Source organism: Mus musculus, chromosome 4, assembly GCF_000001635.26.
Source record: "Mus musculus strain C57BL/6J chromosome 4, GRCm38.p6 C57BL/6J".
Taxonomy (NCBI): Eukaryota; Metazoa; Chordata; class Mammalia; order Rodentia; family Muridae; genus Mus; species Mus musculus.
This window is the reverse complement of record NC_000070.6, coordinates 149,552,089-149,566,718: the sequence shown is the minus strand read 5'-3', so window position 1 is coordinate 149,566,718 and position 14,630 is coordinate 149,552,089. Positions and strand designations below refer to the sequence as shown.

Here is a 14,630-nt window from a genome sequence, read left to right as displayed (position 1 = left end):
GTATCATCATAGCCTAGCTGACCTGGAACTCGCCTCAATCCTCCTGCCTCAGCCTCACATTACTGGGATTACAGGTATGAGTCACCACAATTGGTTTATGAGATGCTGGGGATCAACCCAGGGCTTCAGGCATGCTAAGTATGCACTAGCCATTGAGTTACACCCCCAGCTCAGGCCACTCTGCTTATCAAGCTTGATGCTGCCCTCCCTCCTCGAATGACCCCTGGGAAGGGGCCCAGTACTATCAGCTTTGAGAGAAAAACCAGCTCAGCTCACCCAGCAAGCTGTGAAAAATCTTTATTGTTATTTTTTTTCTCCATTAGATAGACTTTCAGTTAGAATAAGAAGCCACATCGATACTTGCATCTTTTTCCCTCAGAGGCTGAGCCGAGAACCACTGCTAAGACAGAGCACACACCATCACCAGGGCTTGGCCTCGAGGCAGTCACAGGAACCAACTGAAGCTGGCAACACCGGACTTTAGATACAATCTCACAGGGGAGGAAGACTGAATGACCCCATCTCTGCCCACGGGCCCAGCCACATCTCCAGGCCACACTGCGCCAGCAGAACAAGCACGCGTCTGTCAGTCAGTGTGAGCTCATACCGTGCCTGCTCACACACGCTGCTCCTCCCCAGCAATGACGCTCTCCTCTCAGGCTCTTGCTGGTCAGGCTGGGGTTGGCGGAGCTGATTCTCCACTGTCCTTGCTCCCTGGAGCTCAATGGCCAAAGCGAGCATGTTACTGTCAGCTAACAGGGCCGATGTGCTGAGGGACCAGATGTTCACATTCTCCTCCTGGGACATGTCTGGGAAGCTTGAACCGTCCACCAACAGGGAGGTGCCCCAGGGCTTGAACTCAAGACCTGCTGGCACTGGCATCCTGCACACTCCCTGCCACACGGGAGGCCGAAGCCCCAAGAAGGGAAAAGATGCTCCAGTGTTTTCCGGATCATGGTGCCCAGGACCAGAAAGGGCCGTCACCGTTTCTCTCACTCCCAGGGAAGGCATGGTGGGCATGGGACGACCACCCATATCTTTCTTCTCAGTCGCTGCTCTAAAATGTGACCCTTGGGCTGGATCTGAGTAGCCTGTGGGGCCTACTGTGTGAAAGTCTAGCTGGTCTTCCAAGTGGGTGCTTCCTAATAAATAAGCCATGCTACTCCCCCTTCTATGCTGACACACAGGGTGATACACGGTGTAATGGGGGCCTGGGCTCAGGTAGAACACATCTGCTATCCGGGAACTACAGCCACTGGCAATGGACCCTGGGAAGCCTGGCTAGGTTGTGCTTGGAGCCAAGTTTGAAACCTCTGGGGTTCTAGAAGTGAAACTGGGGTATCTGCTTGGGTTCAAGGCTCCAGTAAAGACCCCTCATAACCTTCAGGATCTGGGGATGCCAAGACCTGGGGAAGTGAGACACAGGGGGCAGCAGAGAGGCTGGAGCTGCCGGTCAACACTCCTGTACTTAGCATGGGCTGGCCAGAAAGGCCTGAAGAGCTCTGCACAATCCATTCGCTCCAGGAAACTGGCTGGCTGCCAGCTCTTAGAACTGAGTACATCAATCCTGCCTCCCGGTCACCCCTGAGCTCTGGGCTGCTGGCTCAGGAGAACACAAAGCCCCTTGGGGGCCTGTTCTCCAGCTGTGGACCCCGCTCGCGCTCGCGTCCCTGGGGTCCCTTCGCTGGTGGAGGCAGGTGTGGTCATTAAAGCACGTGCATTCTCCAGGTGTACCCTCAGGCCTCATGTAACCAGCAGAGTGGAAGAAAGACCATAGCAACGGGAGTCAGGGGTGAGCCAATGGGAAACCAAACCCGCATCTTACTGCCAATCAAATCCAAACACAAACCCACTACGTGAAGGCAGCAGCCAGCTCTTTGTGTAATAAATATTGCAAAGCTCACTTCATTTCTTTCTTTCTTTTTTTTTTCAAGTCAAATATAACAATATCCCAAACCCTGTTTTCTGCTTTCAGAACAGAGGAAGTCGGTGATGTGAACAGAACACCTACAGCCAATCAAAGAAAAGACCACGTCCCACTAGCCAGCCAATCATAACCCTTTTCCAGTTTAAGCAACCAATCAGGCCTCTTCACATTCCTAAAAATGACCTAAATAAAGCACCAGAGCTCGGAGAGCTTCCGGGGAAGCCAGATACCGAGGCGCAAATGTTTAAAAAAATAAAGAGTCAGAAATAAAAATAAAAGGTTTCCGTTGGTCAAGATTTAAAAATAAAAAGGTTTCTTCCTGCAGCCAATCTCAAGTCCATCCCTTTAAGCCAATCACAAACCACCTTGATGCCAGCCCTGCTGAGTGGCGGCTGGGTGGGGAGGGTCGGATGGGGTAAGGGGTGCAAAGGGTAAGAAGACGGTGGTTTGCTACCACTCAACCGGCAGAGGAGCCACACAGATCTCTTGGCCATCTGCAGCTTCCAGGGAGTTCCGAGGGGCTTCCAGCTACTGCCTCCGGTCTTCCGTCTCCGATCTGGAAAACGCCATCACCACGTCCTCTGCACCTGCAGACCAGGGGACAAGAACTGCTAATGGCTTCTGGAATCAGGACAAGGCAGAAAGGCTGTGCTCACTGGGAGCAGCCCTCCTTATCTTCCCACCCTTGCCAAACTGTGCTGAGCTTGGAGTGCTTCAAAGGTCCGGGATGTAATTCAGCTGATAGAGTACTTGTCTTGCATGCAAAAGCCCCCGGGTTGGCCCCCTAGCAGCACATGAACTGCTGATATGGCAAAGGGGTCAGAAGTTCATGGTCATCCTTGGCTACAGTGAGTTCAGGGCCAGCCGGGGGCACATGGCAACCTAATAAAAACTACCGGGAAGGAGACAGAAGTGTTTCTAACTAAGTCCACCTCTCCTTAGACTTCCTACAGCCAATCTGGGGACATGAGTGACCCCACCCTGCTGCAAAGCTTCAGAGCCTGGTTCAAAGCCTCATAGCTAGGAGATAAGACAGGTCCTGGGGCAGGACTCTGCTCAGCCCATGTCCCTTGCTCCAAGGGCATCACATTAGGATGGGAGGTAACGTTTTCTTGGGAGCCTCTCTCTTCTCAAGTGTAGATTTTGGTAGTGGAGAGACGGTTCTTACAGAGGACCCAGGATCGATTCCCAGCACCTACACACTGGCTCACAACCCTCTGGGATTAAAGCTATGTGCCATTATGTCTAATACCCATAGTCATTTGTGACTGAAAATCAAATCAAATAATTGAAAACTGCTTACTTCTCATTGTTGTATGGTGGGGCGACACACTCCTGCATGTGTGTAAAGGTCTGATGACAACCCCATAAAACTGGTTCTTTCCTCCCACCTTTGCATGGGCTTTGGGGATCGAATTCGGGTGGTCAAGCTTGGTGGCAAGCTCCTGTACACACTGAGCCCTCTTGCCAGCCCTCTCACTATGAATGCAAACACTATTCACCTCTGCCACAGCCTCCCTTTGCTCAAACCCAGCCTTTGTTCCAAGGAGCCTGGCCACGCCCATTTCCAGCCTGCTGCCTGCCAGGCTTGACAGAAATATATGATACCCATTTCTTATGGTTTTTCTTAATCCTGAATTTGAGATTCTAGTCCAGCCACTCATGAAATCGCTCCCTTTGTCTTGTTCTCCCTAAGACAGGCTCTGACACATTGCCAGAAGAGGCAAGGGGAGGAGGGAAGGAGCAGGAAATGCTAGCCTACCCAAGCTGTCGGTACCTCCTGCTCCCTGTCCGCCTTTTCTAAAGCGTGGTGGTCCTGCATCTTGCCCTAAGCGGTAGCAGTGAGGCTGCCTGTGCCTCTGGCATACCTCCCTGCTGCGCTATGGGAAGCTATCTCCCTGGAAGACGCAGATGGGAACAGCAGGGAAAGCAAAGGCCTCCAAGGACTGGGTTGGGTTAGGTGGGGGTGGGGTGCACCAGAGCCTCCGGCACTTGGACCAGAGTCGCACAGTGTTGCTCATCCTTGTCCACACCATCCCGTGCACGCACCTTGCTGCCTGGAGGAGCCAGGGGGCACCCCAGGCAGTGCTGCGGAAGGGTGGCCCAGACGAACACGTGACATTCGGAAATCCTGCCTTCACATCAGCACAGTGGTGCTAAGGGAACGTAATCTATCATCCACCCAGCCTGTTTCTGCCTCATCGGTGTTCTTGGAAAGACAGACAAGCCTCCAGAAAGGAGCGCAGACATCTGGCTTCTTGCTTGAGAAGCCCTCAGATCCTTTCTCTGTTCTCACTCCAGTCCTGGGACCATGCACTATCACTGCAAGCAGGACTGTCGCCAGGATTACGTCATACCCTGTGTGGTGGCTGAGCTGGGTGTCTAACAGATGCTGGTTTCTCTGAGGGCTGCCTCCAGCTCGCTAGGCATGAGGGGGTCGAAGCAAGACCGTGCTGGGGAGGCGTCAGCAGAAGATGCTTCTGGGGCAATGAACGGAGACAACCCACTCTCTTCCTTCCTCACTTGCCTCGTGGGTTTTCTCGCAGGGACCTTGGGCCTCTGCAGAGAGCTGCATGTGCAAAAATAGCACTGGGTCCCCAGGAGGAAATGGGCCACTGGCTCCTTAGAGAAGCTCAAATCCCCATCACTGGGCTCTGCAAACTGCTCATGGGTCCATGTCCTGTACTCTGAAGACAGCAAGTGTGCTGGCTGTTTTTTTATGTCAACCTGACATAAGCTGAGGGTATCTGAAAGGAGGAAACCTCAACTGAGAAAATGCTCTCTTACATAAGACTGGGCTGCAGGCAAGCCTGTAGGGTCTTTCATTAATTAGTGATCGATGTGGGAGGGTTTAGTCCATTATGGGTGGGGCCACTCCTGGCCTGTGGTCCTGGGTTCTATAAGAAAGCAGGCTGAGCAAGGCATGAGGAGCAAGCCAGTAAGCAGCATCCTCCGTGGCCTCTGCATCAGCTCTGCCTCCAGGTTCCTGCCCTGCTGAGTTCCTGCCCTCGTTGCTGTTGATGATGCACTGTTCTATGGAAGCTGAGTGAAATAAACCCTTCCTCTCCAAGTTGCCTTTGGTCATGGTGTCTCACAACAGCAATAGAAATGACCTTGCCAAGGTCACACATTTACTCTGACGAGTAAGTAATAGGATACCCAGAGCAAAAGCTTTGTAAGAATTTTACCCTCCCTCCCACACTGCCAGCTGGCTAGATTCTCCCTGACTGGGAACCCACAGGCCTCATTTCAGAGTCTATGTTCTGTTTTTGGGGCTGCAGAAGGAGTCCTCAGAGATGCTCCCATCCCGCAACCATTCCCGTTCCTAAGGGATTTGCTGACCACCAGAACTTCCTTCCTTTGAAGCCAGAGAGAGGGCAGAGCATCCTCTGACCTGTTTCTATTAGGAGTGGGCCAGGCACTCAGCCTTCAGTTAAAGCCAGAGGATGCTCGCGGTCCCTCCCTTCTCTGGACGTTGGATCAGGAAACAAAAGGATGGGAGAGCTACTCAGCTGGTCATCTTGGATCCACCCCTAAAATTCAGTTCCTGAGACAAAGGGGCACAGCAGATCCCCCAAGTACCCTTTCTGCTGTCCTCTAAGTGCTCATCCTCTACCTCCAGGCCAGCAATCACTCTATAGGTAAGGCTCTGTCTTCCCCAGTGGTACCCACTGACGGCTCTTGTGCTCAGAGCATCTGTTCACTGATTCCCACCAGATGCAGGTTAGCCCAGGCACACAGGAGCTACTTGGATGCTCCTGAACATCTTTTCAAACAAACTGAGCAATAAGACAATTGAAACCAGATAATGTGTCTTGTGGGAAGCCATATGTGCCGTTGCAGAGTGGCACTGACTACTGCTGGCCACCACACATAAGTTTGGACAAACAACCAATGTGTACATATGCAGTAAAGTTTTTTGCAAAGACACTGCCTGGCCCAGGCATGATAATGAGGTTCTGTAAGGTACTGAGAGTATAACCAATCAGATGTGAGACATGCAAATGAGGTATGATAATGAGGTTCTGTAAGGTACTGAGAGAGAGTAGCCAATCAGATGAGGAACATGCAAATGAGGCTTAGTGCATAACCAATCCGGGTGTGAGACACGCCCCTCCTAGGCCTATAAAAGCAGCACCAGTTCTGGGCTCGGGGTCTTTCGCCTCTACAATCAAGCTCTCCCAATAAACGTGTGCAGAAGGATCCTGTTGCAGCTTCGTTCTTCCTGGCCAGTGGAGCGCGCGCAAGAGTGTCTCACACATATACACACATGTACACGCATGCATGCACACACACACACACACGAACACACAGGCACACACATACACACACACACGGGTACTTGTCCTATGAATATAAACCAAGCTGTTTAACAGAATGTTAGCAAATTACGAAGAGCAACGTATAAAAAGGGTTCGTATTTCCAGACCAAATGAGATTTACTCTAGGAATGCAAGGTTGGCTTAACATCTCAAAATCAGGTGATATAATATAGTCTACCAACAGCATAAAGGGCAAACCCCACACAATCCTCTTAACAGACACAGAAAGTGAATCTAACAGAATCCAACATCCCTCGTGATAGAAGATGCATCAGAGAGGTTCCACCTGTCAAAAGGTGTCTCGTGACAGACTTGCCTTTGACTGACGAAGCCTTTTCCTTTGTCTCCCTGGTGCTGACATTTCAGGACCAAGACACCATACCTGGCTTCTCTAGATTGTTGTAAAGGTTCATTCCTGGGCAATTAGGCAAAAGTAATATGGTCTACACATTAGCAGAAGGACCTACTTCTATTTGTGGATGTCATAACCTTATAAGTAGAGAATGCTCTGTAATATCTACTTACTACACAGCTCTCAGAAGTAGTGACTGATACCCGTGTGGGGCATAAGGCCAATGTGCACGTCTGCCTGCAGACACTGCAATGAGCGGCCTGAAAAGGAGGTTAAGGAAATAACTGATGGTATTGTATCTTCCTAATGATACAATAACATTTAGGAACAAACTTGTTCACACTTGTTCATTTACTCGTGTGTGTGTGTGTGTGCGCGCGCGTGCGTGCACGCGCGCGTGCTCGTGTGTGCATGTGCATCATGGCAGAGGTCAAAGGACAACTGCAGGAGTCTGTTCTCTCCTTCCACCATGTGGGTCCTTGGAGTTAGAACTCAGGCACTGTTTGTTTGTTTGTTTGTCTGTTTTCTGAGATAAAGTTTCTCCATGTAGCCCTGGCTGTCCTTAAACTTGCTCTGTGCCTCTGTGCTGGGACTAAAGGCATGCACCACCTCTGATAGGCTAGGCCTTTCACTCTTACCACTCAAAGGGAAAAAAAAAAGTTGAAGTCTATCATCCACTCACCACCAACCCTATTCTTTTCGGTTTTTAAAATGTTTGTTTTATGTATGTGAGTACATTGCAGCTGTCTTCAAACACACCAGAAAAGGGCACTGGATTCCATTACAGATGGTTGTGAGCCACCAAGTGGTTGCTGGGAATTGAACTCAGGACCTCTGGAAGAGCTGTCAGTGCTCTTAACTACTGAGCCATCTCTCCAGCCCACCACTAGTCCTTTTCAGTGATGGACTAAATAAATAAATCCAGGGCACAAGAAGCAAGAGGCTAGATTACCACTGAGCTACATCTTCAGCTGAACTCAGCTTTCTTAGAGACAGGGTCTCACGATGTACCCCAGACTGGCCTCAAACTCAGGATCCTCTGTCTCTGCTGGGATTACAGGTGTGGTCAGCAAGCTCATGAGAGCAGCTCTGCATCATTCTGGAAACCCAATCCAAGTTCCCAGGAGGTGCAGCGTCACACACATGAATAGGGTAGGCAGGGTAAAAGACCCAGACAGACACAAATGCTGATAAGAGGAGAAATCAGAGCCTTCCCTGTACAAACCTGATGTCCATTTTGAAACCTATCTTGTTATCCAGGCAGCTGCAACCTTCAGCATTCTCAGCAGCATGGTGGTGGGAGTTAGGGGTGAGGGTAGGAAACATAGACTCATGAAACCCAGGCTAGCCTTGATAAAGCCTAGGTTTGAACTTGAACTCACTGTGCAGTCTAGATGCCTTTCATCTTCTATCCTTCCTACCTCTCATTCCCAAGTGCTGAGATTACAGATGTGCACCTCACACCCAGTTTTGTGTAGTACTGGGAAGCAAGCCAAAGCCTCAGGAATGCTGGGTAAGCAGTCTACAAGTGACTTACATCCCCATTAGTCTAATCTTTATCTGCTGAACATGCTATGTGACCAGGACTAGCCTTGTTCTTGGTCATATTCAGAGCGCTTGCTCAGAGCCTTTGCTCAGAGACTTGAAGTAGCTGGGTGAACCGGAGGCCCAGGCTCTGGAGCCCTTGCCTTTAACGACACAGAAGGGAAACAACTGTCTGTCTGTAGTCACCCAGAGCATGGAGGATTGCCAAGCCTCAGTCAAAGCCTGGATTGGTCTCTGCGTCACTGTGCAAATGGAACCTAGACCCAGGATTAAAACCCACCACCACCACCACCACCACCACCACCACCACCACCACCACTACCACCACCACTGGGATGGAGTCAAGTGCCAACTGTCCTCCCTGCACTACTGTGGCTCATCCAAAAGCAGGGCTGAGGCTCAGCTCTCTGGACAGGGTGGGGCAGGCATCCACTGGCCCTTCCATCCCACGCCTGATGCCAGCTTTGGCCCTTCAGTGGAGCTAGTCAAGTGACTGGGGAGAGAAAAATGACAAATATGCAGAAGCATAGAAACAGGGAAGCTGGCCCCTGGCTGGGGGCGGGAGGCAGACAATGGGGTCACTGGTCTGTTTGTGAGCTGGGGATGAGTTCACACCAGCAGTGTTGGAAGCCAGCCTCCGTCTCAAGCCCGCACTCACGCCCAAACCAGATCACGTCAGTGACGATGAGGTTCGGAGAAGGGTTCCTGAAGTTGGAACTTGTTATTTTTTGTTGCAACCTAAGACAAGTTCACAATATAGGCTGACCTTGAACTTGTCTCTTGCAAACCCAAAGATCCCACAAACCAGGATGGGCACTGCCCTATGTAGACGGCGTTGTGGAAAAGGGGGACTCATAGGAGCAGCGCCAGCCACACTGGATACCATAAGACCTCAAAGACCAACCTCCATGCTAACATGAGCCCTGCCGATGGGGGCCTTGGCTTTGCCACCCTTACGCTCACAGCACCCCTTACTGGCATAGGTGTCCCAGGACTCCAGCTTCAGCCCTTCTGGGGTTAGGTATCCATTAGCTCTTGTACTTCTGTGGAACCTTATACCTCGCTAGGCAAAGTACAAGATTAGGGACCTGGAAAGGAAGGTGGTTCCGTGGGTAAAGTGCTCGCTATGCAAGAAGGATGTGTGTTCAGATCCTCAGCACCCATGTAACCATGGTGCACAGCAGGGTGCTTCTGAAACCTTCAGGCTGGCTATAGAGAGACATGAACATCCTTGGGGCTCACTCACCAGCTAGGTTAGCCAACTGGTAAACTCCAGACTCAGTCAGAGATCCTATCTCAAACATAAGGTGGAAGGCTGGCAATATGGTTACTTAAGTTAAATCCCTGAGCCTTGTGAAGGAGCAGAACGTGGTATGTGCATCTGTAGTCTAGCATGCCTCAGGGGTTAGGTTAACACTTGTTGCTATTGCAGAGGACATCTGTTTGGTTCCTAGCATCTACTTGGTGGCTCACAACCATTTGTAATTTTAGTTCCAAGAAATCCAATGGCTCCCTCTGGCCTCTGTGGGCCCCAGCCCTCCATGTATATATACACATCCATGTATACACATCCATGTATGTATACACATTCATGTATACACATCCATGTATATATACACATCCATGTATATATGTACAGACAGACACAGGCAAAACATTCATAAATATCAAATAAAATATGCCTTTTTAAAAAAACTAGAAGCATGAAAAGCTAAAGAACTGCAACCGTGAGGCTGCAGAGACTCCACACTCCTGGGGGGGAGAGAGGGAAGCCCCTCTGTGAGCCATCTCCAACTTCGGGCACTTTGGTTAAGTGCTTGCATATCTCCAGGGAGCACCCCTCCTGTGCCTGTGAGCTCCAGGCTCAGTGAGACATCTCCAGCACACAGGCACCAGCTCATGCCGGAGTAAAGGCTGCCAGGGCTCCAGTGATTCCCACTTGGGGTGCTCCGGCCCTTCCCTGACTACCTGGTTGGGACTTCCTCATGCCGGAAGCTCATTACCTAGAGTGTCACCATGTGCCTGTTATCTTACTACTCAACTACAGTGCCTCAGCTTCCAGCTCTGGGGAATGGCTGCTTGGAAAAGCAGGTCCCAGAGGCCCACCAAAGGAAAGAACTTCTGAGGGGAGTGAGGGTGGTGCTCACCCTGTGCTGGGCTGCCTTCCACATAAACCCACACCCACTGGGCAGCATGTGCTGTTTTTAGCAGCCCAAGGCTCTGAGCCAGGTGTTCTATACACCTCCGCTTTGATACCCCAAAGCTCCCAGCGGATGCTTTTTACCCAAGGTAGCACCACACTTGAGTTGCTATGGGAACAGTGGGCTCTGATTCACCAAGGACTTAGCAGCAGGAGGCTCAGTGGCGCCTACTGGGCTCCAGCACCCAGAGCTGTCAGAGGTGGATTCTTAGCACGGCTAATGAAGGTACAGGAGACAACCACAGGTCCTCCCCAGGCTTCAGCTGCCTCACTGTACCCCAGGAGCAAGACTTGGCATGTGGAACCTGGGCTGACCCTAGCTCCCTGTGTATCCAAGGGAAGTCCCTGTTCACGCAGCCTCAGTTTACACATTTGCAAAGTATGGTAAGGAGCACCTGTCCCATTGTTCTAGCTCACTAGGAATAATGTGTAAGGACAACTGTAGGGTCAAATTCAGCTGTGGTCCTTGAGGTCCTGCACCCAATCCCACCCTCCACCCTGCCGAGATGCAACCCACACGCGTGCACACACGTGTACACACACATACACACACACACACACATGTATACATACACACACTTACACAGAGACACAGACAGACAGATAGACACACACATACACATACACACAGACACAGATATACACACAGAGACACACACATACATGTACACACACACATACACAGAGACACAGACAGACACCCCCTTTACAGCTTCTTTTTCTAGATGAGGTGCTCATTCTCCTCACTTTAACTTTCCAATGTCTCCCCCAAAACATAAGTACCTCCAGACCAAAGGGTCTGAGTATGTCATAATACCACTTCACATCTACTGTCAACTCGATATCACTTAGTCACCTCAGAAGGGAGCCTCACTGAAGGACTGCCCAGATTTGAGCTGCTGTGGAGACAGAGACTGTTTTCATTGCTAATTGATCTAGGAGGCCAGGCCACCACGGAAAGCTTCTCTCCCTGGGCAGGTGCCCTGAGCTGCAGAAGAAAGTCTAGCGGGGGTGGGGATGAGCCAGGAAAACATCTCTGCTGTGCCTCCTTGGCTGTGAGTCCTTGGGTCAGAAGTAATGCTGTGTGGAAGAGCAAGCCGGCTTGCCTTGAGCGCCTGCTCGATGCCCTCAATAATGGCCTGTGATCCCTAAGACGAAATAAATCCCTTCCTCTCCTAAGTGGCTTTTGAGCAACAGAAAAGCAAGCAAGCAAGCAAGCAAGCAAATAAACAGAACAGGACAGCGTGTGGGAGTGACATGGGCCTGTCTCTCCAAGGGCGAACTAAAGACCCTGCATTTGGCTCTGCACACCAGGTCCACCCTGGAGGTCTTTCCTTGCTGTGGCTTATTTTTTGTTTTTGTTTTTGTTTTTTTCCTGCCACCTCATCCTCAAGTCAGAGTTCTGACATCTTGCCTGAGGCCAGCCTGGAATTCCTAAGCTCAGGTGGCCCTACTACCTCAGCTTCCACAGTAGTTAGACAGCAGACCAACTTCATCACAGCTAGCTTTGCTAACGAAGCCGTATCGTAGATATGTAGATATGTATACACGGCAGTCACTATGAGTCTCGGAGTCTAGGGAAGAGCACAGGAGCCTGTACTTCTACAGTGTCCCTCTGTGTAGCACTGCTGAATCACAGAAGTGTGCAACCCCATGCCCTGCTTTGCTTAAAATGCAGATTACCGGGCTCTCCTGGCCGGTGCTGTGACTCACTGGGGCTGGGGAAAGGTCTGTAGCCTGCATTCTAGCTTCCTGGGGGGCCCCACTCCCAGGCAGTCCTACGCAGAAATCTACACAATCAAAGCTCTTCTGCATTCGTACAGATACCCTACAGTCTGCCCTTCCTGGCTGTCATCAGACACTATGCTGAGTTTATAGTAAGGAGGGGCTAAAGTGACTGGAACTGTCCCGCTGCCAGGACCGAGACCCACCTCTTAGGCAGTCTGAGCATGCCAGGGGCCTTTAAAGAACAGACCCCACCATGCTGGGCTAAAGTGTGCACATCTGGATGCTGGGCTAAAGAGTGCAGAACTGGATGCTGGGGGAGCAGCCGGCTGGCGTCTCACACATTTGTCACTCTTCCTTTTCTTCTCAGTGACAGGAGTTAGGAGTCAGATCCCCATGGATTTCTGAACCACACGTGACTTCTGGCTCAGCTTTGTTACTGGGTTCCAGGTAATTCTCACAGAAGTGTTGATTAAAGTTAAGAGTCTGAGCTTCAGGTCCCACAGTGAATCCTCCCTGGGCCGACTCTAATTTCAGCACTGACTGATTTCACCCTCTAGAAGGAGCCTCTAAGTAGCCAGGCATGGGGAGAGGAGAGCCAGAAACCACAGCGGAGGGCCTACGCAACAAGGGAGGCAGAGAGAGATGCTGCGCAGGAAGCCACTCCACGAGGCTTTGGTCTAAGCAGGAACAGCTCTGGGCCTGGATGTGGGCCGTGAACAAACCACAGACCCTTTCCCTCCTGACACTGTGACCACACATTCAGAGAGCAGACACTGGCATGGGGCTCTGGAAGGTCCCAGTCAGGTACCAGCTGACTCTGGGAGGGTGCGAGAGAGGGCACACGAAGGACAAGAACGAGCAGAGGCAGGATGCTGCTAGGGCAGGGGATTCCACAGAACTTAACACACTGGTGGGAAATGGAGCCGCTCACTCTACCCAGCTCCGTCCCAGGGCACCGCAAGGGTCAAGTGGAGCAACTGCAGAACTGGGTCACTTCCAAAGTGCCTGGTTCCTGATGTTTTCCCCTGAATACGGCTATCATAGTAAGTTAATATAATAAGCCAGATAATAAGTCAGTTTATCCATGAGACCAAGGAAACTATTTTAGGCTCTCCAGGAGCACCCTCAACCAGGTGCCTGTTTCTGTACGGGAAGCCAGCAGGCCTGCGAAAGCTCACAGTCCTTTCCTGGAGATCCCTTGGAGAAAGTGGACTCTGACAAGGGCTATGCCAGGCCTAGGGAGCCACTGCGACAACCAGCAGCTCTCAAAGGCAGACCAGGCATGTCTCCTAGGATCCCCTAGGCTGAGAGAGAACAGGAGGTCAAAACATGTCACGTCAGCCCTGGGACACTGGACAAGGGTCCACCAGGTGCGATGGCACTCAGGGGTCATCTCAGCATTTGAGAGGCTGAGGCAAATCATAAGTTCAAAGCCAATGCAGGCTACGGATCTCAAAAAAAAAAAAAAAAAAAAAAAAAAAAACAAGCGAAGCCATGTAAGAGCATCTCTAGGAGGCTGGAGAGATGGCACAATGGTTAGGTACACTGGCTGCTCTTCTAGAAGACCTGGGTTCAAGACCCAGCACCCACAGGACAGCTCAACTATAACTCTAGTTCCAAAAGATCAAATTCCCTCTTCTTACCTCTGAAGGAATCAGGCACTCACATGGCACACAAGCATACATGCAGGCAAAACACCCATACACAGGAAATAATAATGGGAAAAAAAAAAAGCCCACAGCTCTGGTGGGGACTGGAGAGATGGCTCATTAGTTAAGAGCATCCACGTGGTAAAGGTCCTTGCAGAGAACCCAAGTTCAGTTCCCAGCACCTATGTCAGGTGACTCCAGCTCCAGGAATTCTAACATCCCCTTCAGGATTCCATAGGCACTTCACTCACACATGCATGTACCCGCAGATGTGTACACATACCTTCCACACACCACACACATCCATGTAATCAAAAAGTAAAATAAATCTTAAGCAAAACATAACAAAACTTAGGGACCAGCTAGATGGTTCAGTGAGTAGAGCCAGATGCTACCTAGACTGGCAACTGGTGCTCTACTTTTGGGCACACAGGTTGGCAGGAATAACTCCCACAAGCTGTCCTCTGACCTCTACACACATCCCATGACGCGTATGGCCTTTACAAACCAGAGGTCTGGAATACCTGGTACTCACTGGATGCCCTGTTCCATGTGCAGCACCAGAGCATAGACCGCCCAGAGTGGGCACGTTCAAAGCTTCCTGCAGGTTCAGGGGCCAGAACAGCAAAGCAGCAGAACAAGCCCCCAATCTCCCTCATCCCCTCAGTGACACCATGTAGCCAACTCAATTATACTTGACCCTCAGGTCATATGCTGTCCTGCTTAAAAAGACATATGAAGAGCTGGGTACTGATCTAGCATGAGTGGGGGCTTAGGTTCAATGCCTAGAACAGAAAGAAAGCAAAAGAAAGAAAGGCAGGCAAACAATAACAAACCCCTCTTTGGCCTGTAAACCACCCACAGATCTATCTTAACATAAATGATAAAGATGTACAAATGATGCTGA

The 14,630-nt window shown here is 50.7% G+C and overlaps 1 protein-coding gene across 2 annotated transcripts in view; it reads right to left on the bottom strand.

The window, feature by feature from the left end:
• Positions 1-281: 281 nt before the first annotated feature.
• The window catches only part of Ctnnbip1 (catenin beta interacting protein 1), a 48,197-nt gene continuing 33,848 nt past the window's right edge, over positions 282-14,630 (bottom strand). For both annotated transcript variants that reach the window (NM_023465.4, NM_001141930.1), the window contains one exon: positions 282-2,514. In NM_023465.4, coding sequence (NP_075954.1) covers positions 2,456-2,514 — 59 coding nt within the window. In that variant the 3' untranslated portion in view covers positions 282-2,455. The remainder of the gene's footprint in view (positions 2,515-14,630) is intronic.